General features: G+C 51.0%; 1 protein-coding gene, 1 long non-coding RNA gene and 1 other non-coding gene across 3 annotated transcripts; 1 reads left to right on the top strand and 2 right to left on the bottom strand.

The window, feature by feature from the left end:
• Nucleotides 1-8,045: 8,045 nt before the first annotated feature.
• Nucleotides 8,046-20,696, bottom strand: LOC143836899 (uncharacterized). Its single transcript, XR_013230826.1, has 3 exons — nucleotides 20,500-20,696; nucleotides 18,922-18,956; nucleotides 8,046-8,168 (listed from the first exon to the last, which is right to left on the bottom strand). It is a non-coding gene; the product is annotated as an uncharacterized LOC143836899 (long non-coding RNA).
• On the bottom strand, nucleotides 11,800-11,871 carry TRNAA-GGC (transfer RNA alanine (anticodon GGC)). The gene has a single exon. It is a non-coding gene; the product is annotated as a tRNA-Ala (tRNA).
• A 1,256-nt stretch (nucleotides 20,697-21,952) lies between the features above and the next one.
• Nucleotides 21,953-23,739, top strand: LOC143836532 (ABHD16B-like). The gene has a single exon (XM_077335936.1). It carries the CDS (start codon nucleotides 22,350-22,352, stop codon nucleotides 23,670-23,672), a length of 1,323 nt encoding a protein of 440 aa, XP_077192051.1. The 5' UTR covers nucleotides 21,953-22,349; the 3' UTR covers nucleotides 23,673-23,739.
• The last annotated feature ends 870 nt before the right edge of the window (nucleotides 23,740-24,609 follow it).

Below are 24,609 nucleotides of genomic sequence, written 5' to 3'. Positions count from 1 at the left end.
TCTTGCGAGTCCCTTGGACTGCAAGGCGAACAAACTGGTCAGTCCTAGAGGAGATCAGCCCTGACTGCTCTTTAGAAGGCCAGATCCTGAAGATGAAACTCAAATACTTTGGCCACCTCATGAGAAGGAAGGACTCCCTGGAGAAGAGCCTAATGCTGGGAGCGATCGAGGGCAAAAGAAGAAGGGGACGACAGAGAACGAGGTGGCTGGATGGAGTCACTGAAGCAGTCGGTGCAAACTTAAATGGACTCTGGGGAATGGGAGAGGACAGGAAGGCCTGGAGGGTCATTGTCCATGGGGTCGCGATGGGTCGGACACGACTTCGCAACTAACAACAACAAATATGGTTTTATTGTGATTTTTGATCGTTGTGTATTGCTGCCAGCCAGTTGGCTAAGAACGGTGGTAAACAAATAACAACAACAACAACAACAACAACAACAACAACAACAACAAAGCACCCAGCACTGAATAAATCATAATACTAAACTTTATTTTTCTATCCTGCCCTTCCTATGGAGCTCAGGGCAAAGTATAATTGTTAACATGACAGCTTAAATCATCCTTTTCCAACTTTTTCGCCATGGAGGAGCCCCTGAAATAATGTTTCAGGCTTTAGGGAGCCCCGGAGATGGTCAGCTGGCCACGCCTCCCTAAAGTGACAGATCACCCAAAGTGACATCATTACCCCTTCTGATGTCCTTAGGAAGGTCTGGGCCTCTCTGCCCTGCTGTTGGCCCTCCAGAGGAACTGGCTGGCTCCTGTGTGAGACAGGAGGCTGGACTGGATGGACCCCTGGTCTGACCCAGCAGGGCTCTCCTGATGTTCTTAGGAAGGTCTGGGCCTCTCTGCCCTGCTGTTGGCCCTTCAGAGGAACTGGCTGGCCCCTGAGTGAGACAGGAGACTGGACTGGATGGACCCTCACTGGTCTGAACCAGCAGGGCTCTCCTGATGTCCTTATGAAGGCCTTGGCCTCTCTGCCCTATTGTTGGCCCTCCAGAGGAACTGGTTGGCCACTGTGTGAGACAGGAGGCTGGACTGGATGGACCCTCACTGGTCTGAACCAGCAGGGCTCTCCTGATGTCCTTATGAAGGCCTCGGCCTCTCTGCCCTGTTGCTGGCCCTCCAGAGGAACTGGTTGGCCACTGTGTGAGACCGGAGGCTGGACTGGATGGACCCCTGGTCTGACCCAGCAGGGCTCTTCTGCTGTTCTCGTGTTCTTCCCCTGAGATCTGTGTGTTTGGGTCATATGGGAGCATGTGACAGAATTTTGGGAACTGGCTTTCCTCGGCAGCATGAACAGCCCCGGTTTCTGGACATTCCCTTGGCTTGGCTTGGCTTCCTCTTGATTCTTCCCCCTTTGGAATTCCCCGAAAGAGTTAAGCTCCCCCAACTGGGATTAAGAGCTGGGGGAGGTTTCTCACCTTCTGCTAAGCGAGGCCAGGAGGCAGCGGAGGTAGTGGGCTGCATCCGCCAATCGCCTCCGGGGCCTGAAATTAATAGGATGGCGAGGGGGACGTTCCCACCCGTGCCTTATTGATGAGAAACAGAATTCGGGCACAGCCTGAACCCTGCTGCAGGGAGTGGCCAACCCAAGACCTTTCGAGAGGCATGTCCCAGGGCCCTGACCTTGATATCTCGGCTCAGAGGCCTGGGGGGGGGGGGGGAGGAGAGGTGTTTCCAGACCCATCCATGAGAAAAAGCCAGAGCGGTTGTTTCTCCTCCCTGGTGTTTTACGTCCTTTTCCAAATCAAAAGGAAAATGGGCTAATACCTCGAGGGGAGGTGTTTCTGTCGCACAAAGAGGCATGGGCTTCTTTCATGCAAGTTGGGAGAAGGAATTCTGCAGGTAAGGTATTGTCCATGTGTGCGTATAGTTGCAGCCAAATCATCAACTGGTTCTGCAGTAACAGGGGTAGTCAAACTGCGGCCCTCCAGATGTCCATGGACTACAATTCCCAGGAGCCCCTGCCAGCGAGTGCTGGCAGGGGCTTCTGGGAATTGTAGTTCATGGACATCTGGAGGCCGCAGTTTGACTGCCCCTGTGCAGTAACATTGAGGTTGCCAACCGCCAGACGAGGCCTGGAGATCCCCCAGAATTACCCCTGCTCTGCAGGAGAAATCAGAGAATTCCCCGGGATAAATGGGTTGCTTTGGAAAGGGGTATCTATGGCATTACACCCATAGAATCATAGGATCATAGAATCTTAGAGTTGGAAGGGACCTCTTGGGTCATCTAGTCCAACCCCCTGCACTATGCAGGACACTCACAACCCTCTCGCTCACTCACTGTCACCTGCCACCCCCTTGAGCCTTCACCGAATCAGCCTCTCCGTCAGATGGCTATGCAGCCTCTGTTTAAAAATCTCCAAATACGGAGAACCCACCACCTCCCGAGGACGCCTGTTCCACTGAGAAACCTCTCTCACTGTCAGGAACTTCTTCTGGATGTTTAGACGGAATTTCTTTTGCATTCATTTCATCCCATTGGTTCTGGTCCATCCCTCTGGGGCAAGAGAGAACAACTCTGCTCCATCCTCTACATGGCAGCCTTTTAAATACCTGATGATCCCCTCTCAGTCATCTCTCCGGGCTAAACAGACCAAGCTCCCCCAGCCTTTCTTCATACGTCTTGGTCTCCAAACCCCTCACCCTCTTTGTTGCCCTCCTCTGGACACGCTCCAGTTTGTCAACATCCCTCTTCAACTGAGGTGCCCAAAACTGAACACAGGACTCCAAGTGAGGCCGAACCAGAGCAGAGTAAAGCGGTACCATCACCTCCCGTGATCTGGACACGATACTGGTTTGATACAGCCCAAAATCCCATTTGCCTTTTTAACCACTGAGTCACACTGTTGACTTATGTTCAATGTATAGTCTACTGAGACTCCTAGATCCTTTTAGCACATGCTACTGCCAAGACAAGTCTCCCCCATCCTATATTGGTGTCTATGGGGAGGGACCCACCGGGGTCCCTCTCCAAACCCTGCCCTCCCTAGACCCAAACCTCTGGGAATTTCTCAGCCCAGAGCTGGCAAACCTAAGAGGGCACAGACATGTGGGGTTCACCACCAGATGATTCTCAAATAGGGAGATACTATTATCTGCGCATGTGTATAAGTTGGGGTCTTTAGGGGTTTTTTTTGGTTCAGTTCGGTTCTGCTTGTGGCATCCTGTGTCAGTGTCTACCTCTGAACCCACGAATTTAACTCCTTGCCCTCCTCTTCTCCCAGGAAAACAGACCCAGCTCTCTCAGCCTCTCCTCGTAAGGCCTGGATCCGAACCCCTTCTCTGACCCCATTTCAGCCTTTCCATCTCCTCCTGGAAGTGCCCACCTTTGAACCCACAGACCTAACAAGTTCTTCCAGAGAAATTGTCTGCTTTGGAGGGTGGAGTCCACAGCCTCATGGTCCTGTGAGGTCCCTCCTCACCCCGAATCCTGCCCACTCCCGGCCCCACCCCTCAAACCTCCAGGTATTTCCCATCCCAGGACTGGCAACCCAATTTCTGCCACCTCCTTTGCCTTGACGGCCCCTTGCAGCTACAACCTGACGGAACTTTTCACACAAACAGAAATAATGATCGTAGGGCAGGGGTAGTCAAACTGCGGCCCTCCAGATGTCCATGGACTACAATTCCCAGGAGCCCCTGCCAGCATTCCTGGGAATTGTAGTCCATGGACATCTGGAGGGCCGCAGTTTGACTACCCCTGTCGTAGGGCAAGGAAATCAGAGTCCAGGGGCACCTTTAGGACCAACAAAGATTTATTCACGGCGTGAGCTTTCGAGTGCAAGCACTCTTCCTCGTACTAAATGAACAACCGTCACAACTGGGGAGATATAAGGCAAAAGCAAATTATGGCAAATTAGTAAACTGTGTCAGAAGTCCATAGGGATTAAAGATTGCAGGGCTCTGTACGAGATGTAGGAGGGGAAGAAGTCCGCTGCTAACACAGGCTGACGCTGTAAGTGAGGCTGTTATTTTACAAATTCTTTCATGGGCCGACTAAGGGGTGTCGTTCTAGGTTTGGAAGGTCCCGAAAATCTGGAGGGTGGATCTTGGGGAAGTCGGGGCTTGGGGTCGGGAGGAGGATGCATTTCTCTATCTTGATATTTTCTGGGACTGAAGGCTGCCTAGAATGCTGTTTTCCTTGCTTCCGTTTTTTCACAACAACAGCCCTGCGAGGCAGGTCAGGGCTCAGAGCTTGTGAGGAGGCCAAGGTGAACTTCCATACAAGTGAGGATTTGTTCCTCCTGGAACTGTGGTGCCCAGAATGCATTATTCCTTGAGCCCAGCCAAACTAGAATCGTAGAGTTGGAAGGGACCTCCTGGGTCATCTAGTCCAGCCCGCTGCACTATGCAGGACACTCGCCTCCCAGGGTTGTTGTGAGAAAACGATTTTTTTGCCGCTCTCCGCATTGTTTAGGGCCTGCTTCATGCTTTTGCAGGACTGACCTTGGATTCCGAGCGTTGTCCCCCTCCCTCCACAAAGAACCTAGCCGGACTCCCCTCCCCCTTCCCTCCAGAGAGACAGAATAATTTACCTGAAGACTCACCTGAGCCATGTAGCCTCCCAGAGGGAGGGGGAGGGAGGCAGGGTCAGGAGTCTTCCCTTTCCCTTCCCCCCAGGCAGTGAATCCACTAAAGGAATGCGGCAGGCCAGGCCCTCTCCATTCAGGGGTGGGGGATGCTTTTGGAGAGCGGGGGAGTTTTTGTGACGTGATGGATGCCAGCAGGTGAACTTTCCTGGGCTCCCAAATGTAACCTTACCTGCTTCTCCCCCTTCACTTGCAGCCGAATGGGAACGGCCAAGAGAGCTGAGGAAGACTGTCTGTCAACACAGCTCTGTGCCCCTGGCCTTTCACTTTTTCCCCGGTAAAAAGAGAAGAAGAAAAGTTGGTTTCTTAGATCCCATTTTTCACTACCAAAAGGTGTCCTCAAACAGCTTACCAACCCCTTTCCCTTCCTCACCCCACAACAAGCACCCTGTGATGTCCATGGGGCTGAGAGAGCTCTGAGAGAACTGCTCTGTGAGAACGGTGCCCCAAAGGGCCATCTAGTCCAGCCCCCCACATCTTGAGGAATGAAGAATCGCCCTCTCCTGACAGGTGCTCCTCCAGTCTCTCCCTCAAAACCCCCAAGGAAGGAGACCCCGCCACTCTCCGAGTATATTTCACCCATGAACAGCCCTCACCGGCAAGATGCTTTCTAATATTTCAGTGGAACCTCCTTTTCCTTAATTTGCTCCTAGTCCTTGAGCTGCACTTAACCAGTTGGCTCCCTCTTCAACAGTGCTAACTTTTGCACACCTGTCCTATTACCCCTTGTGCTACCTTTGGGCCAAGGACCAAGCACAAAACCGGCCAATGCGCCGCTAGATCCCGTCTGCCGGATCCCAAGAAACCAATGTCCCTGTTGAGTCCTGGGGGTTCCATTGTCCTGAGTGTGGCGATGACTTGCATTTCAGCAGTTTCCCCTTCCATTGTGTTCCTTTGTGATAAAACAGTAGCTGGAAGAGCAGGATGTGACAACACGAAACCCTTGTATATTCTGTTCGTTTGAAAGAACGGACTGGTGTTGCAAAAGGAACAGGGAAGGTATGAAGCTAGGCTACTCACCTCTTGGGGATGGGGAGGGGGGGAATCTGGATCATTCTGGATCCCTTCCACTCCATCCTCCCTTTCCTCCTGCGCTCCCCCACCTCTCCGGCATCTTCCTCCCCCTCTCGTTTCCTCCGTCTGCCCTTTGGAGCTCCTCCCCAAACCACCTCTCCTTCCAGCCCCCCTGCCTGATTCTGAGAACACCCCCCCTCTCTTTCTCAGATCTCTCTGCCCTGGAGGGGTCTGCCCAGAGGCTATTTAACTCCCCCCTGATGCCTGGCCTCTGCCTGTCCCCCCCCCCACACCCCCTTCTTGGCCTGCCTTCTTCATCTCATGGAGGAGTCTCTTAGCAGCTCTCCAAACCAGGTTTCCAGCAGGAGAGGAGACCTTCGTCATCCCCCCTCGCCCCGGCTTAAAAATAGCCTGAGATTTATTCGCTGGCAGCCTGTGAAGCCCCCGGGGGCGTAAGAGAGGAAGCAGGCCAGCTTCTGAAAGCCAAGGGACAGTGGGGAGTGGAGGGGGGGGGAGGGAAGGAGAAGATGGATGAACCAAGCAGGAAACCACCACCCCCTCTACACTCCAACAGCCCCGGGAGGGGAACTGCCTGCTCAGATGCAAACAGCATGTGGTTAATGTGGAAACTCCCCGGGCAGAAAGACAGAACGGCCTTGTGTGGCGGACGGACCTGCCTGAACCAGATCCAAGGCCCTGCCCGGCCCCAGGAGGAAAGAACAGAATTGGCTTCCACCCACCGACAGGCGCACCGCAGAGGGGGCTAGACACAGACAGATGGGATCTCTGATGTGTTCAGCACCATGTGCACGCTAGGACTGCCAATCCCCAGGTGGGTCCTGGGGATGTCCTGGCATGACAACCGATCTCCATGCAACAGAGAGCGGCTCTCCTGGAGAAAAGAGCAGCTTTGGGGGGCTCATGGAGGGCGGTCGCTGGCAGGGGCTCATGGGAATTGTAGTCCATGGACATCTGTAGGACCACAGGTTGACTACCCCTCCTCTGGAGGACCAAGAACAGGGCAGAGAGGCTGAGGCCTTCATAAGAACATCAGAAGAGCCCTGTTGGATCAGACCAGTGAGGGTCCATCTAGTCCAGCCTCCCGTCTCACACAGAGACCAACCAGTTCCTCTGGAGGGCCAACAACAGGGCAAGATTATTACACCTTGGCTCACTCTAAAACAGGGGTAGTCAACCTGTGGTCCTCCAGATGTCCATGGGCTACAATTCCCATGAGCCCCTGCCAGCAGATGCTGGCAGGGGCTCATGGGAATTGTAGTTCATGGACATCTGGAGGACCACAGGTTGACTACCCCTGCTCTAAAACATTGCTAGCTTCTATACAAAACATCATTTGTTTTATTTATGTATTGACATTTGGTTGATTCCATTCAGAAAATCTGTATGCTGCCTCTCCAGAACTGTTTGCAACTAAAATGGTACAAAAACCGAGCCAAAGGCAACAAAACCAATAAATCATATCAGTAAAAATGTAAGTGTAAAAGTGTAAGTGTCCATTGAGGGGAGAGGAAGAGAAAAGTGTTTGTAAGCCGCTTTGGAACTCCTTCAGCTTGTGAAAAGCAGAGTATAAAACCCAGCTTTTCTTCTTCTTTTCCGTTAACATCAGAACTGGATAAAGAGCTTGGGGAGCATTTGGAAGCCGCCACATTGTCTGATCTTAACTGGGAATTAAATGGCGTTTGGATTTCGCAGTGAACCAACCCAGGTACAATCAGTCTTTTTCTTGAAGGAGAAGTTTCTGGAAAAGGGACTTGGTGGGGGGGAGGTTCCAGCTGGGGCAGAGATTTTTAAAAGGTCAGATAAACATCCGTCAGGGTATTTTTGGCCTAAGGGAGGCATCTCCTTGCGGGCGCAAAGGCCCGGGGGCTTATCAAGGACTCTTCCTTCCCGCCTCCATCTCTGGGAATATTTTAAGCCTTCTTCTGCCATCCAGACGGATCATGAGGTAGAAGGGTTGCCAACCTCCAGGCAGGAAAACAAATAATGTCTTTGAAAAAATCTGTGTCTATTTATTATGCTTGATGAAGAGGCAGAAATGCCAAAACAAGTTTCCGGATAGACAAATTTCTCGTTTTCAGACACTTCCTCAGTGGGGTTATCTAAACATAAATATACCAAATAATTATACAGAATGCGTTTCAAAATCTATTGAAATTCATTTTGTGGAACCAAAGGATTTGCTACTGGAAATATTTCCTAACAAACTACCAGAAGGTTTGCAAGAGAGATGTGAATACACGGTGACTGTAGCTAGACCAGGGGTAGTCAAACTGTGGCCCTCCAGATGTCCATGGACTACAATTCCCAGAAGCCCCTGCCAGTATTCGCTGCATTCGCTGGCAGGGGCTTCTGGGAATTGTAGTGCATGGACATCTGGAGGGCCGCAGTTTGACTACCCCTGAGCTAGACTTACCTATGCAGCAAAATGGAAAAGTGTTGTTTGTCCAAGCTTAGAAGACTGGAATGATAAAATGGCTGAATATGCCGTAAGGGTGAAAGTAGCATCCTATTTGAAAAACACGATCCATTTCAGAATCTGAGGAAAGACGGAGAGTATATTATGAAAGCACAAATAAAATAAACACATCTTTATAGCCCACCCTTCCTAAATGTTCAGGGTGGGTAACAACATAAATCAACAGTCGGAAACATTATAAAATCATATAAAAATACCATTAAAATATTCTATTTCCATAGCCCCCAACTAGTTCAGGGCTCTGTGTGTGTGTGCATGTGTGTGTGTATGTATAATAATAATAATAATAATAATAATAATAATAATAATAATAATAATAATAATAAAGCATGCTTTAGGATGCTTTGGGCTGATCCTGTGTTGAGCAGGGGGTTGGACTAGATGGCCTGTATGGCCCCTTCCAACTCTATGATTCTGTAATTCCATTCTAATAACAATAATAGTAATAATAATAATATCTTGAAGTAATTGCTCGAGTTAATATGATGTATAATGGAAGAGGAACTAAAGAGCCTGTTGATGCGGGTGAAGGAGGAGAGTGCCAAAGTTGGCTTGAAACTCAACATCAAGAAAACAAAGATCATGGCATCCGGCCCTCTCAATTCCTGGCAAATAGATGGGGAAGAAATGGAGATAGTGACAGATTTTATTTTCCTGGGCTCCAAGATCACTGCAGATGGGGACTGCAGCAAAGAAATTAAAAGACGCTTGCTCCTGGGGAGGAAAGCTATGGCAAATCTAGACAGCATCCTAAAAAGCAGAGACATCACCCTGCCAACAAAAGTGCGTTTAGTCAAGGCTATGGTCTTCCCAGTTGCAATGTATGGCTGCGAAAGTTGGACCATAAGGAAGGCCGAGCGTCAAAGAATTGAGGCTTTTGAACTCTGGTGCTGGAGAAGACTCTTGCGAGTCCCTTGGACTGCAAGGCGAACAAACCAGTCAGTCCTAGAGGAGATCAGCCCTAACTGCTCTTTAGAAGGCCAGATCCTGAAGATGAAACTCAAATATTTTGGCCACCTCATGAGAAGGAAGGACTCCCTGGAGAAGAGCCTAATGCTGGGAGAGATCGAGGGCAAAAGAAGAAGGGGACGACAGAGAATGAGGTGGATGGATGGAGTCACTGAAGCAGTAGGTGCAAACTTAAATGGACTCCGGGGAATGGTAGAGGACAGGAAGGCCTGGAGGATCATTGTCCATGGGGTCGCGATGGGTCGGACACGACTTCGCACATAACAACAATAACAATAATGGAATAAGCATTAATAACGGAAGTATTAACAGTGTGGTAATTTAGCAGCAAACCTTTGTTAAATATCTAATACTAGTACGATTTGCATGAGGAGGAGACAGGGAAAACAATATTAAGTATTTCTTTGGGGGGGAAGGAGAAACTTGCTTATCAATCTTTTTATTATATTCCACAATATAGAATGTCTAACAGTTCTTGAATTGCTCTGTCTAACCCCTTTATCGTTGTGTTTTTTGTTTGCCTATTTCTTTGAAATAAGAATAATATATTTTTAAAGCCCAGTGAAGTCAAAAGTGAACGAAACGCAATCAGCAGATGGAGGGATCAGTTTTTCTTAAAACCCAGCAAATAGCATGAATTTAAAACCAAAGCTCAGGGAGAGAAGAACGCCTTGGTCAATTTTCTGTAAATCAACAGAGATAGCTCACACCGGCATAGGCTGCTTTCATTCTTAGGCAGCTCTTTGGTGGATCGCTTTGGTGGACTCTGAGAACCAGAAGAGAATGAGAGAATTTCATCGCACAGCAATTAAAAACTTGGGAACAGGAGAGGTCCCTAATCCCAGGTATGAAGGACAAAAGCCGGAGAGCTGAACATACTCCTGCCCACTGATCCCAGATGGATTTCTTAGGAGGAGAACTGCCGGAAGGCTGAGTCTGTCGCTCCAGAGCTCACATAGTAATCCTGGCGCAACAAAGGCAATCGAAGAAACACAGACCTGGGGGTTGTCAGGGGGGGCTTCTCTGTTTCTCTTAAGATTTGCTAGTTTGGACTGTTTCTCTTCCCAGCATGCATGGCATGGCCTCACTCTTGGCTGCCCTCAGCTCATTGGGGCTGAACCCCAAGAAGGAAGGAAGGAAGGAAGGAAGGAAGGAAGGAAGGAAGGAAGGAAGGAAGGAAGGAAGGAAGGAAGGAAGGAAGGAAGGAAGGAAGGACGGATGGACAGAGGCAGGCAGGCAGGTAGGTGGGCAGATAGAGAGGTAGAGTTGGATGATAGACATATAGACACAGATTATAGGCATGGAAAGACAGACAGACACAGATAAATAGATGACAGACTGACAGACACACAGAGAGATTATAGATACCACAGACACAGATGATACACAGACAGACAGACAACAGAGAGGTAGATAGTTGATAGACACACAGAAAGATAGACCCAGAAAGAAAGATGTTAGACAGACAGACACAAAGAGAGATGATAGACATAGATTATCGATTAGACATAGCAAGATAGACACAGGTAGATAGACAGACAGTAGAGAAGTAGAGATAGATGATGGAAAGATCAACAGACAGGTAGACATAGAGAGAAGATAGATTATAGAGATAGAGACACAGACAAATGAAAAGATAGAGAGGCGATAGAGAGGCAGAAATAGATAGATGATAGAAAGATATACACAGATAGACGGATAAATAGAGATATAGAGAATAATTATTTATTATTATTATTATTATTTATTATATTTGCTACCTGCCCTTTCTCCGCATACTCAAGGCACGTAACAAATATAGACAGAGAAAGAAAGAGACAGTGGGATAGACAGGTAGATAGAAACAGAGAGACAGACACAGAGGTAGAGATAGTATGATAGACACATAGAAAGACGACAGAGAGGTCGGATGTCTGCAGTTCCCCTGCTGAAGACCCTTGAAGCCCCGAAGCTGCTCTGTCCATCGGCCTGCTGCTGCGGCCCTTTTGTGCTGCGCTTGTGGTGGGAACCTCCCCCTGGGCTTGACCCCTGCAAAGGGGCAGCGGGCAAACTAAACAAACAAACCAAAGGACACATCTGGCCCACAAAAGGCTGTGCAGGAAACCGGGAGCTGGCTGTGCTTCGGAGCTCTGCCAGGGATGCGCTCTCTTGCAGAGCTCCCAGGAGCACTCTTCTGGCAGCCAGCTGTGCAACAGCTGTCTCGGCTGCTTCCGCCCCCCCCCCACCTCCGGGAGGATCCGCCAAATCATGATGCCCTGAGCAACTCCGTTCTCTCTCAATCTTATTTCACTTCCTTAGGAAGTTGCCTTAGAGTCAAAGCAATGGCCCATCTAAGCTGGATATTGGTGGGGGATCTCTAGGGGTGTCCTGAAGTCCTAATTGCTTTTTCCCAAGCCCTCTCAGAAGCCCCTCCCTGTTTCAGCTCATCATTCCATCTGGTCCTTTGGACTGGAGATGCCGGGGATTGAACTTGGAACCTTCTGCATGCCAAGCAGAGACTCTGCCACTGAGCTACAGACCCACTTTAGGGCTTTCTAGGGTCTCAGCCAGAGGTCTTTCCCATCACCTACTGCTGGTCCTTTGGACTGGAGATGCCGGGGATTGAACCTGGGACCTTCTGCATGCCAAGCAGAGACTCTGCCACTGAGTTACAGACCCACTTTAGGGATTTCCAGAGTCTCAGCCAGGGTCTCAGCTATCACCTACTGCTGGTCCTTTGGACTGGAGATGCCGGGGATTGAACCTGGGATCTTCTGCATGCCAAGCAGAGGCTCTACCACTGAGCTACAACCCCTTCCCAAAATCTGCTTCTGCTGAACACCCACAAAGCTGCTTCCTACTGAATCAGACTCCTGGTATTGTCTGCTCAGACTGGCAACGGTTCTCCGGAGCCGGAGGTCTTTCCCATCACCGACTTCCTGGTCCGTTGAACTGGAGATGCCGGGGATTGAACCTGGGACCTTCTGTTAACCAAGCAAAGGCTCTTCCGCTGAGCCACAGCCCCTCCTCTACACGTGATGCTGCCTTCTACTAAATCAGTCTCTAAGTCCGTCAGAGTCTATATTGTCTACTGTCTCCCAGGTCTCCCAGCAGCTCTCCCAGGTCTTTCATTTTACCTGCGGCCTGGTCTTTTTAGGCTGAGCGGCTGAGAACTGAACCAGGGACCTTCCGCATGCCAAGCAGAGGCTCTTCCGCTGAGCCGCAGTCCTCCCACCCAAACTTGCAGTGGGAAATTCCAATGCTTTCCCGCAATGGTATAATAAAATAGTAACTGGCCACTGATTGGTCTGGAACAGTGCCTTCGAAAGCTACTGTGGTGGTACTGGCAAGGATGTTGTGTTAGGACCTGGGAGTCTTGGGTTCTAATCCTCACACAGTCCTTGAATCTCATCGGGTGGCCTTGGCCCTGTTACCCCCATCACAGCCTAACCTGCCTCCTTGGTTACTGTTACTGGCCCTCCTTCTTCTGTTATTTGTTCACATGCTTCTAATTTTAACGGTAATTTCAATGGCTCCGGTGTTTTGAGGCCTGACCGGTTGGAAAGGTAGCCTACCGATGTTTTCGAAAAAATAACAAAATAATTCCAATCCAGCAGAGGAAAGACGAGGCACAACTTCGGCTCCCTGCTCTTCATTTTCTCTTTCCTCCCCTTTCTCCCCTCCTCCCCTTTATCTTCCTTCCGCTCCGTCGGCCCCCCAGCCTTAACCCACCCCACAGACTCCAAGATTGCATATTCTGGCGCACAGAGCACATTCTCCTCTGGGGGACCGCAAAAACGGACATGCTCCTCTCTGCCATTTGCAAACCCCGTGCTCAGAAAGAGATGGAGGAAAATGGGGGGGGGGGTTGAGGGCATCTGGAAATGCAATATTTATGAGGGACAACCCCTGAACTGGGAAGCAGAGAGGGCCGGAGTGGGAACGGACAATCGGCTTTGTTCAAAGTTCAGATTTTCCTGGGTTGGGTGGGATGAAGGCTGGGGAGGGGGGGGGGAGGAGAGAGAATTCATCTGTCCAGGGAGAAGTGTCCTCCATATGTCCCATCAATTAGGAAATCATTAGGGGATTAGAAGGCACATTAATAAGCCCCGGCTGGCTCCGAAGGAGACTCTCAGCTGAGGTCAAAATTAACACTGTTCTGTGCAAAGGTGGCTCCATTCCTCTCTCTGGGTAATATTCAGCGGGGGGGGGGGGGAGAGATGTGTTTCCCCCATGTTTCAAATCCCCCCCCCTGCCTTGAGATGCGGGATGGGGGGTGTTCACTGCAGAGCCAGCCAAGAGCATGAACCCATTTCTGGAGGAAATTAAATCCTGCAGAGATCTTGCAAGGCGGATCCGTGCTTGGGGAGGGGTGGGGGGGGGGGGGGGACACGATTAGTAGTCTGTGCCTGATCCCTGGGTAGCTGCAGCCACTGCGGTCAGCCCAGAGGGACATTTTCCAAGCAGCGTGGAGGGGGAAGCACAGAGGCTGGGGGGGGGGGAGGGAGGGTCAGTCTCTTGCAGGGCATGCTGGGAGCCTGGCTTGTCTGCACTCGCTCTCCCCCCCCCCCCAAACCAGCAGGGAGAAAGAAGCACATGAATTTGTTGGCAGAGTTTAAATATGCAAAGAGGACGCTCAATCTCTTAAAGAATAAATAGCATTGCCAAGAAGGGAAAGAACTAGGAAAAGAAGAGAGGAGAGTGATAGTCCTAACAGTCTAACTGACTGGGTCTTGTTCAGGAGGCAATCATAGAATGATAGAATCATAGAATTAGAAGCGGACTTCAGGGTCATCTAATCCAATCCCCTGCACAATGCATGCAGGAACTCACGATTACCTACCTACCCATGGTGACACCAACTTCATGCCCAAGTGATCCTTCCACCAAAAATCTCCAGAATCCAGCCTGGCCTGGAGGAAATTCACCCACCATCCCACAGCGGCAATTAGCAATTCGTTGGGTATGCCAGGAAGGGCCACAAGAGACAAACAGTGGCACATCCCTTCCTGCCCACCCACTCACCATCTGCCTAAGTTCATACGATCAGCATTTCTGTCAGATGACTCTCTAGCCTCTGCTTAAAAACTTCCAAGGAAGGAGAACCCACCAGCTCCCGAGGAAGCCTGTTCCACTGAGGAAACGCTCTGACTGGCAGGAACTTCTTCCGGAGGTTTAGCTGAAAATACTTGTGAATTAATTTCAACCCATCGGTTCTGGTCCAACCCTCTGGGGTGAGAGAGACAACTCTGCTCCATCTTCTCTATGACAGCCCTTCAAATATCAGGGAGGAGGGGTGCTCAAGGGAGCAGGAAGTCTCCAACTGAGGAGATTCCATAGGATATTCTTCTTATGCTGTTAAATCAGGCACGCTACAGAGCTTGTGTATTCCAAGAGAACACACACAAAGATGCCTGCTACCGAAGCAGACCCTTGGCCCATCCAAGTCAGTATTGCCTGCTCAGACTGGCAGCCGCTCTGCAGGGTCTCAGGCGAAATCTCCTGACTGGTCTGTTCAATTGGAGAGGCCAGCAGGGATCAAATCGGGAACTTTCTGCATGCCGAGCAGATTCTCTAGCACAGCCTCACCCCAAGCAGAGATGCCGTTCCACTCGCTTAGCTTTGCCGATCGCAAACTCGGAAATGCCTGGAGATTTGGGGGTTAAGGGTGGGGTAGGAATCCCAACGTCCAGATGGGGTGGGCTGGGGATCTCCTGGAATCAGGGCTGTAGACCTCTCGTTTTCCCAGGTTGGGGGACAGGGGGATGAACCTGGGGAAGCCCATACTTAGTCACCTTCTTCTTCTTCTTTGATTCCCCGCTCCTCCTCCACATGTAGTTGGGTGGGTGACCTTGAGTCTCAGTTCTCTCAGAGCTCTCTCAGCCCCATCTTCCTCCCAAGATGGCTGTTGTGGGGAGAGGAAGGGAAAGTGATTGTATACCCCTTTGAAACACATGAGGCCTGCTGAGTGACCTTGGCTCAGTCCCAGTTCTCTCAGAGCTTTCTTACCCCCACCTCCCTCACAGTGTGCCTGTTGTGGGGAGAGGAAAAGGAAGGAGATTGTAAACCGCTCTGAGATCCCTTCAGGTAGTGAAAAGCGGAAGACAAAACCAACTTTCTCTCAAAAAAGCAAAAAAACAAAACCCAACTCTTTTTCAAGAAACCATATGAACATTTAACGTGGTTCGAAAAATATACTTGAGAACAAGATGCAATTTAATAAAGATAAGTGTAAAGTTCTGCATCTGGGTCAGAAAAATGAAAAGCATGCCTACTGGATGGGGGATACGCTTCTAGGTAACACTGTGTGTGAACGAGACCTTGGGGTACTTGTGGATTGTAAACTAAACAAGAGCAGGCAGCTTGGTGTAGTGGTTAGGAGTGCGGACTTCTAATCTGGCATGACAGGTTTGATTCTGCGCTCCCCCGCATGCAGCCAGCTGGGTGACCTTGGGCTCGCCACGGCACTGATAAAACTGTTCTGACCAAGCAGTGATATCAGCGCTCTCTCAGCCTCACCCACCCCACAGGGTGTCTGTTGTGGGGAGAGGAAAGGGAAGGCGACTGTAAGTCGCTTTGAGCCTCCTTCGGGTAGGGAAAAGCAGCATATAAGAACCAACTCTTCTTCTTCTTCTTTAAATACACCACCTGCATTTACAAGCCCCATCAGCGACCCCGGGGCTTCTGGAATGCATTCCGCCCTTCGGTCGCTGGGGGAACCTGGCCAAGAGCTGCAAAGGAGGGTCATGTTTTTGCAGCTGGGATTTGACCGGAGAAAGACAAGGTGAGTTCCGCATGTCCCGGCTGAAGGCTGCAAAGAGATTTCGGGTTGACAGGCCAGCTCTGGTTGTGCTGCCACCTGCTGAGGAGGGTGGCAATACTAGCTTGAATACTTTAAATAGCTTCTTCTCATAGGATCATAGAGTTGGAAGGGGCCTCCTGGGTCATCTAGTCCAACCCCCTGCACTAGGCAGGACACTCCCAACCCTCTCGCTCACCCACTGTCACCTGCCACCCCCTTGAGCCTTCACAAAATCAGCCTCTCCATCAGATGGCTCTCCAGCCTCTGCTTAAAAAGGTCAAGGTATCCCCTGTGCAAGCACCGAGTCATGTCTGACCCTTGGGGTGACGCCCTCTAGCGTTTTCTTGGCAGACTCAATATGGGGTGGTTTGCCAGTGCCTTCCCCAGTCATTACCGTTTACCCCCCAGCAAGCTGGGTACTCATTTTACCGACCTCGGAAGGATGGAAGGCTGAGTCAACCTTGAGCCGGCTGCTGGGATTGAACTCCCAGCCTCATGGGCAAAGTTGTCAGACGGCTGCCTTACCACTCTGCGCCACAAGAGGCTCTTGACAGCCTCTGCTTAAACACTCCCAAAGATGGAGAACCCACCACCTCCCGAGGAAGCCTGTTCCACTGAGGAACCGCTCTGACTGTCAGGAACTTCTTCCGGAGGTTTAGATGGAATTTCTTTTGCATTCATTTCATCCCACTGGTTCTGGTCCGTCCCTCTGGGGCAAGAGAGAACAACTCTGCTCCATCCTCTACCTGGCAGCCTTTTAAATACTTGAAGATGGTGATCAGATCCCCTCTCAGTCGCCTCCTCTCCAGGCTAAGCAGACCAAACTCCCCCAACCTTTCTTCCTACATCTGTAGGGTTACTGACTGCAAACTGGGGCCTCGAATTCTCACAGAAATATGAGTGATCCTGAGATGAAAGAAACCAGTGCTGGGGCAGCGGGTGGGAGAAAATCCACTAATGGTCCCACAACGTGGATTCAACCCCTCTTGGCAGGTTTTAAAAGGTAATTTCCCGGGAGGGGAAAAGAAACCAGGCCACCTGTTACTGCTCATGCTTGAACTGTGCAAATTCACACACGGGCCCAAAGTTATGAAATGTGGCCCCGTTTTGCTGTTTCGCCCTCTGATCCAGAGGAGTCCTCCGCCTGCATGCGCATGGTTCCTCTGGTGTCCCCCCACGGCCCAAGTGAGGAAGCCGAGGTAGCCGACGCCAAGAGAAGAAAAAGGAAGTGGCTCAGCCAGGAATGGGAACTGCTCTGAAGCTGACATCCCTGAGGGAGGTCCCAGCCTCGCACGAGAACTACCAGTTCAGCCAACGCCCAAGAGAAGCCAAATGCAAAGGATTTTCATGAAGTCCCCCCCACCCTTCGCCACAATCCAGCAGAGTCTAGTGGATTTACGGTTGCCAACTTCCATCTGGGAAATTCCTGGAGATTTGGGGGCAGCCAGCCTGGTTATGAGCGGCGTCCTCTAATCTGGAGAGCTGGGCCTAGTCTGCACACACAGGATAATGCACTTTCAGTGTGCTTTGGCAGGTGGATTTTCCTGTGCGGAACAAGAAAATCTACTTCAAAAGTGCACTGAAAGTGCATTATCTATTGTGTGCAGACTAGGCCCTGGTTTAATTCCCTGCTCCTCTTCCACATGCAGCCAACTGGGTGACCTTGAGCCCGTCCCAGTTCTCTCTGAGTTCTCTCAGCCACACTGGGTGTCTGCGGTAGGGAAAGGGATTGTAAGTGGCTTTGAGACACATGAGGCCAGCTGGATGACCTTGGGCCAGGTACAGTTCTGTCAGAGCTCTCTCAGCCATGCCTGCCTCAAAGGGTATCTGTTTTGGGGATAGGAAGGGGATTGAGACTCCTTTGGGTAGAGAAAAGCAGGGTACAAAAAAAGGGGGGAGGCGAAGGTAGGAATTTGGGAAGGGATTTGACCTGGAATCTGTACCCTCCAAAGCTGCCTTTTCCTTCAGGGGAACCATCTGTGTAGTCCAGAAATTAGCTGTAATTCCGGGAGAAATTCCGGCCCCACTAGGAGTTTAGCAGTTCTAAATGAGCTCTGCTTCCTGGACCTGTTCGAATGCAATAAGTGACTAATCTGCAGTTAGGGATCGGGCCCGCTTTTTATTTTGTACAGTGAAAGCATTACCTTTTTGTACAGTGAAAGTAGCACCTTGCGTGTATTTTGTTGTCATGCTGGCTACGTGTCAGATCATCACATACAAATTTATTTAATTTATTTGTTTTTATATTTATATATATCACCCTCCCCTGAGGCTCAGGGTGGTTGTGTTAGTAGGTAGTGATGGTAGTAATTGTGGTGTTAGTATGAACCAGCTCACAGAGAGACGGGGGGGGGGAGGCTTTTCACTACCCGAGGGAGTCCCAAAGTGGCTAATAATCCCCTTTCCCTTCTTTTCCCCACAACAGACACCCTGTGAGGCAGGTGGGCCTGAGAGAGCTCTGAGAGAACTTGAGATAGTCACAGTCCTGTTCTCACAGAGCAGTTCCCTCAGCGCTCTCTCAGCCCCGCCTACACCCAAAGTCACCCAGCTGGCTGCATGTGGAGGAGTGGGGAATCAAGCCTGGTTCGCTAGAGGAGAGGTCGCCAGTGCCACTCCTGACCACTGTACCAGGCTGACTCTCAGGACGAAGCTCGTGGCTCAGTGGTGGAGCCTCTGCTTGGCAGGCAGAAGGTCGCAAGTTCAACTCCCAGCATCTCCAATCAAAGGACCAGGGGATAGGCCTTGGCCTGAGACCCTGGAGAGATGCTGCCAGTCTGAGCAGGCAATGCTGATTGGCTGAGGGTCCGGTTCAGTCCGAGGCAGCTTTGTGTGCTCCTGTGCGGTGTGGGTTGGTCACTTGATGCTGGTTGCTTGTCCGTCTCCTGCGGTGGCCACAACAAACACCCTGCCCTCTTCCTCCGTGTTAAGAGGAACTTCCTTTCTGGCACCTGCCCACCTCCTGATGTGAGGTTTCGGGGTTATTTTAGGTTTTTTCCAGGAAAAAAAAAATAGGGATATGATCATGCGTCAAGAGCTGCATTCCGGTAAAGAGGAAGGCGATACCTTGGTGGTCACACGTGGTGTGGCGATGAGGGGATCTGGAGATGAGGAAAAACAGAACCTTTAGTGAGGGGCAGTGAAAAAACACTTCTCTTTCTGCGGAGTAGCGAAGCCCAAGGGGGAGGGACGGTGGCAGCCACATTTTTTCATATCCCGGAAGCCGAGCAGGGTCGGTTCTTGGAAGGGAGACCACCAAGGAAGGCTCTGTAGAGGAAGGCCACAGCAAAAGACCCCCCCCCTGCTCCCCAGTTGCTCTGAAAGACCCTTGCTGGGGAGGCCATAAGTCAGCTGCAGAGGCGTTGGCTTTAAGGCAAGAGTAGGGATGCCAACCTCAAGGGGGGACCTGGGGATGCCTTGGAATTACAGCTCATCTCCAAATTAAAGAGATCGGTTCCCCTGGGGGAAAGGGCTCCTTTGGGGGGGGACCCTGTGGCACTGTGCCCCAATGAGACCCCTGTCTGCGCCAGGCAGGTGTTTTCCAGACAGGATCTGGCAACGCTAGATCCCACCCCATGCTGGTGGCCGGGAGGGACCAGCAACCCTAGGCCAGCGACAGATAGAAGAACTCGTTTTCGACCAGACGGCTGTATTAATCGATGAAATCAAAACACATTTCCAAGTGACCCAAAACCCAGCACGGATGCTTGTTGGGAAAAGGTAGGAAGGGAACTTGGCTTAGGATGCCAATCATGTGGAGGAGCAAACCCCCTTGTCCATTAGCAGAGGAGGAAGGAGATGTTATTGGCCAGGTGAGGTGATTTACCTGCAGGCCACGAAATACTTCACCCGCCTATTTCCACCTATTAAACCCTCTCCTCTCCAGATTGTTGGCAGAACTCATATGGTCGTATCAACAGATTTTTTAAAATTAAAACAAAAATTAAGAATGAATCAACTCCCACCCAGTTGGAGGACTCCTTCTGGGGCTGGCGAGGAACCGCAGAAGTTCACAAAACCCTTGTTGAGAAAGCCTGATCTAACACCATGAAAGGAACGTCGTTATGGTCATGGAGCCCCAGGCCTTGGGGGAAATGTTCTTGATGATACAGTCCTTTTGCAAACTGTCAGGTCGTAGTTGGGGCCTTGGTCCATCATCCAAGCTAGCCAGCTCGACTCCCCCTCCCTAGGGCAGCTATGCCTTTTGGCCCACCTGGGTCAGGTAAAGGTAACGAACCACCCAGAATACCTCCTGGCTAGAAGCGTCTAGGCCAGTGGCTCTCAGCCTTCCTAATGCCGCTTTAATGCAGTTCATGTTGTGGTGACCCTCAGCCACAAAATTATGCCAGTGTTCTTTCACAGAAATTAAACGGGAACTGACCATGGCGTGAAGATCCATTGTTCATGATTGTATATCAATTGTTCTTCTCTGGGTTTTCTCAGTTCAGTTCTGCCTCTTGTCCCACCATGCCGATCTCGCTCTTTGCTGCTGCTCCAGACAGACACACACTCTATCTTGGTCTACTCCGCAAGGCTGTTGTGTGGACGGAGTCCCCCGGCCAAGCTGCTTGCCCTGCCGTGACCCCTGTGAAAGGGTTGTTCGACCCCCAGGTTGCGAACCACTGGTCTAGACCATGACCTCACCTCTCTCGACTGTGGCTCACCAGTCCTCATGGAAGGGGGTCCTGGAAGGGGATTAGAGGCCTGTGGGCTGCGGAGCCCAAATAGGGACCCCAGCAAGATGGCCCCAAGTAGTTAAACCCATTAACCTTTGAGGGGGTGCTTGGCCTCGCAGATGGGATTTCCCATCATGGGTCTCCACCTGCTTGGGGTCTCGTGGTTCCTCCCAGCCGTAGGATTCTAGGAAGGTAACTGTGACATCACCAAGGTGTTCGTTGCTATGGCAGCACAAGTCTAGAAGGCCTATGCTGGAGGACTTTGAAGAGTCTGGTCCATCCCCAATTTGTTCCTCCCGAACCCACAGAGGACTGACATGGGCCCAGCAAAGGCGAGAGGATCATATTCATGAGCACAGCAGCTTTTAATCCAGCCAAAATGAGGGTGCCAACGCTGAGCTGGAAAATTCCTGGAGATCTGAGGAAGGCCTTGTGGAATATGGGGTTGGGGAGGCAAAGGAACTCCCCCAGGGGACAACGCTGGGTACTGGTTGAGAGTGGCGTCTTCTAATCTGGCAAACTGGGATTGTCTCCTCACTCCTCCACATGCAGCCAGGTGGGGGATATTGGGCCAGTCACAGTCCTGATAGTACTGTTCTGAATGAGCAGTTCTGTCAGAGCTCTCTCAGCTCCACCTACCTCCCAAAGTGTCTGTTGTAGGGAGAGGAAGACAACGTAAGCCGCTTCGAGACTCCTGGTAGAGATAAGAGGCATATAAGAACCAACTCTTCTTCTTCCTCCTCCAAGGGAATTGTTCTGCAGGGGTTGCCAGCCTCCAGGTGGGGCCTGGAGTCCTTCCAGAATTATTACTGCTCTCCATACTAGAGACATCATTTCCTTTGGAGAAGATCGCATCTTTGCAGGGTGGGCTCTCCAGCATTATACCCCACCTCCCTAAACCCTGCGTCCTCCACTCTCCACCCAAAATATCTAGGAATTTCCCAAGCTAGAGCTCCCAACCCTACGAAAACCCAGCATTCTATGGGATTAGTAAGAGGGCCCAGGGAATGTGAAGACAAGAAGAAGAAGAGATTTTCTCTACCCGAAGGAGGCTCAAAGCGGCTTCCAATCGCCTTCCCATTCCTCTCCCCACATCAGACACCCTGTGGGGTGGGTGAGGCTGAGAGAGCCTGGATATTACTCCTCGGTCAGAACAGCTTTATCAGTGTCGTGGCGAGCCCAAGGTCACCCAGCTGGCTGCATGTGGGGGAGTGCAGCATCGAACCCGCCATGCCAGATTAGAAGTCCGCACTCCTAACCACTACACCAAACTGGCTCTCTACACCAAAAGCACCGTGCTCCATTCTACCACCTGCGACCCCTGGAGTGAACCCGAGAGTCCTCCTGGACAGCGAGAGATGCCCCTTGTAGCCGGTCGCTCCAGCAGCCTAGTCCTCAGTGGGGGAGTTGCTCACAAAGGAAGTTGACCTTTGCTAATTATTACCTTGGCCTTGATTGGCTGCCTGTGAGGGCTCCTGGAGGAAGTGCCCGGTTGCCTCTTGCAGGGTTCCCAAAGCCCTCCCCCCCCCAACAGCAGTAACCTCCACGAGACCAAAGGGCCCACTCTCTGTCCACGCCAGGTTAAATGACGATCTTCTAAAGACGACTGAACTGCCTTACATCCCCCATTGGCCTTCCTCCATTGCCTCCTGTCTCCTCCCTTCAATGTATCCCTTTCTGAAAGAGACGTTGATATAATTCTAGCGAGCACCACTCAAGGACTTCGACATGTGTACCCTAGGAACGTAAGAAGGGACGCGCCTGATTCTCATAACCCCAAGGGACCGAATTACATGAGCACCCTTAGAGGACTTGGATATGTGTTACAGAATGAAAACATGCCTGGTCATCAAGGACGGGTATGCATTCCGGAACTGGCCCATAAAGTACCGCTGGGATGAGTTCAAGGACAGCAGCAGCAGCACCAACGGGATTGCGGGCGGCGGCAGCTCCAGCATCGACGCCTCGCTGAGATCACGGCCGGCCGTCAACCAGGGAGAGCCAAACCTGGTCCAAACCAGCATCCTCCGCGGCATGAAGCACACCTCCAGCAAGCTGGCCAGGTACGCCATCGCTCACTCGGTTGGCCGCTGGTTGCTGTATCCGGGCTCCGTTTGGTTCTTGAACAAAATCCCTCTCTCGTTGCTGGTGAGGGGCCGGACTCGCCTGATGGAGGATTTCCACGGGAAACGAGTCAAACTCATCGCCCGGGACGGAAACGAGATCGACACCATGTTTATAGACCGGAGGAACAGGAAAGACCCCTGGCAGCGGGGAACGCACTTGGTGATTTGCTGCGAAGGCAACGGCAGCTTTTACGAAATCGGCTGCCTTTCCACCCCGTTGAAAGCTGGCTATTCTGTCCTGGGCTGGAATCACCCAGGCTTTGCGAGGAGCACTGGGAAACCCTACCCGAAGAACGACATCAATGCCATGGAAGTGGTGCTCCAGTACGCCGTCCATCGCCTGAATTTCAGCTTGCCGGACATCGCGATCTATGGCTACTCCTTAGGCAGCTACACGGCCACCTGGGCGGCCATGAGCTACCCGGACCTGGGCGCCTTGATCTTAGACGCCTCCTTTGACGGCCTGATTCCTTTGGCGATGAAGATGATTGACAAGAGGTGGAAGAAGCTGGTGATAAGGACGGTGATGGAGCACTTCAACCTCAACGTGGCCGAACAGCTCTGCCTGTACCCGGGGCCCGTGCTGCTGATCCGGAGGACCCTTGACGAAATCACCAGCACCCAGTATAGCACGGAGAAGCGTATTCCTATAGTCAAGACGAACCGAGCCAACCAGCTGCTACTGCAGCTCCTGAGGACCCGCTATCCTGAGATTCTCTCCGGGACAGAAGAAGTGATACAACATTGGCTCTCGGTGGACAGCCCGCCGTTGGAGTCACTTATCTACCACTTCTTGTATAAGGTGGACGAAGACTGGTGTCTCCAGAAGCTCCAGAGCTACAAAACGAGTCTGGGGCCCAAGGCCGGTTTCCCGTGGAGACTTGGGAAGGGGCTCCCTTCCAAGCAGAAACAGCAGCTGGCCCTGTTCCTGGCTAAGAAGCACATGAAGAACGTGGTGAGCACACATGGGAGAACTTTGCCGGCTGAGGAGTTTCAGTTGCCGTGGAAGCTCTAGCTCCGGACGGTCAGGGGGATGGCCTGGTTTCTGATAGAGAAAGAGAGAAATACAAGCTAAGATATCAGTTGTTGTGTTTTGTGTCTACGGTTGTGAAGAGATCACAGCGCTCGTTTCGATTTCTTGATTAGGGTTGTCTGCCTCCAGGGGGAGCTTGGAGACCTTCTGGAATTACAACAGTTCTCTAGACTGTCCCTTTGGAGAAAACGGCTGCTTCGGAGGGCGGAGCCTATGGCGTTATACTCCACTGAAGCCCCTCCCTTTCTTAAGCCCCACCCTCCGTAAATCACCAGGATTTTTCCAATCTGGAGATGGCTCTCCTGTCCATTGGGGATAGTTGGTGTATAAATTATGGTTGCCCAGGGTCAAAAATGGCAAATTTATCACCTTGTTCAGTGTGCTGTCCTTTTAATGGGGGGTTTATCGGGTTTTAGTATTTTATTATGAAGGTTATAATAAGTGATCTGTTAATTTACTGTTATTATATATGTTGTTACCCACTCTGAGCCCCCAGGGAAGTGCGCGTTGTTATTTATTATTATTATTATTATTATTATTATTATTATTATTTTATCAACAACAGATTTTCTTAAGTTAGATATATTTATAGAGCCAGCTTGGTGTAGTGGTTAAGAGCAGCAGCTTCTATTCTGACAAACCAGATTTGCTTCCCTGCTCCTCTGCATGCCGCCAGCTGGGTGATCTTGGGCTAGTCACAGACCTGACCGTGCTGTTCTCACAGAGCAGTTCTCTCAGAGCTCTCTCGGCCTCAACCACCTCACAGATTGTCTGTTGCGGGGAGAGGAATGAAAGGCAATTGAAAGCCATTTTGAGACTCCTTTGGGTAGTGATAAGCAGGGTATAAAAGCCAATTTTCAAAATCTTCTATGTGCAAAGGTTCGGTTTGGGGTAACCAGCTCAGGGAGTCTCGAATGTT

This window comes from Paroedura picta, chromosome 4, assembly GCF_049243985.1.
Source record: "Paroedura picta isolate Pp20150507F chromosome 4, Ppicta_v3.0, whole genome shotgun sequence".
In the NCBI taxonomy this organism is placed as follows: domain Eukaryota; kingdom Metazoa; phylum Chordata; class Lepidosauria; order Squamata; family Gekkonidae; genus Paroedura; species Paroedura picta.
The sequence above is the reverse complement of the archived record's forward strand: the minus strand, read 5'-3'. Positions and strand labels throughout refer to the sequence as shown.

What these genes read in the sequence shown, in the direction of transcription:
- LOC143836532 (XM_077335936.1), top strand. Translation starts at nt 22,350, where the DNA reads ATGTGTTACAGAATGAAAACATGCCTGGTCATCAAGGACGGGTATGCA.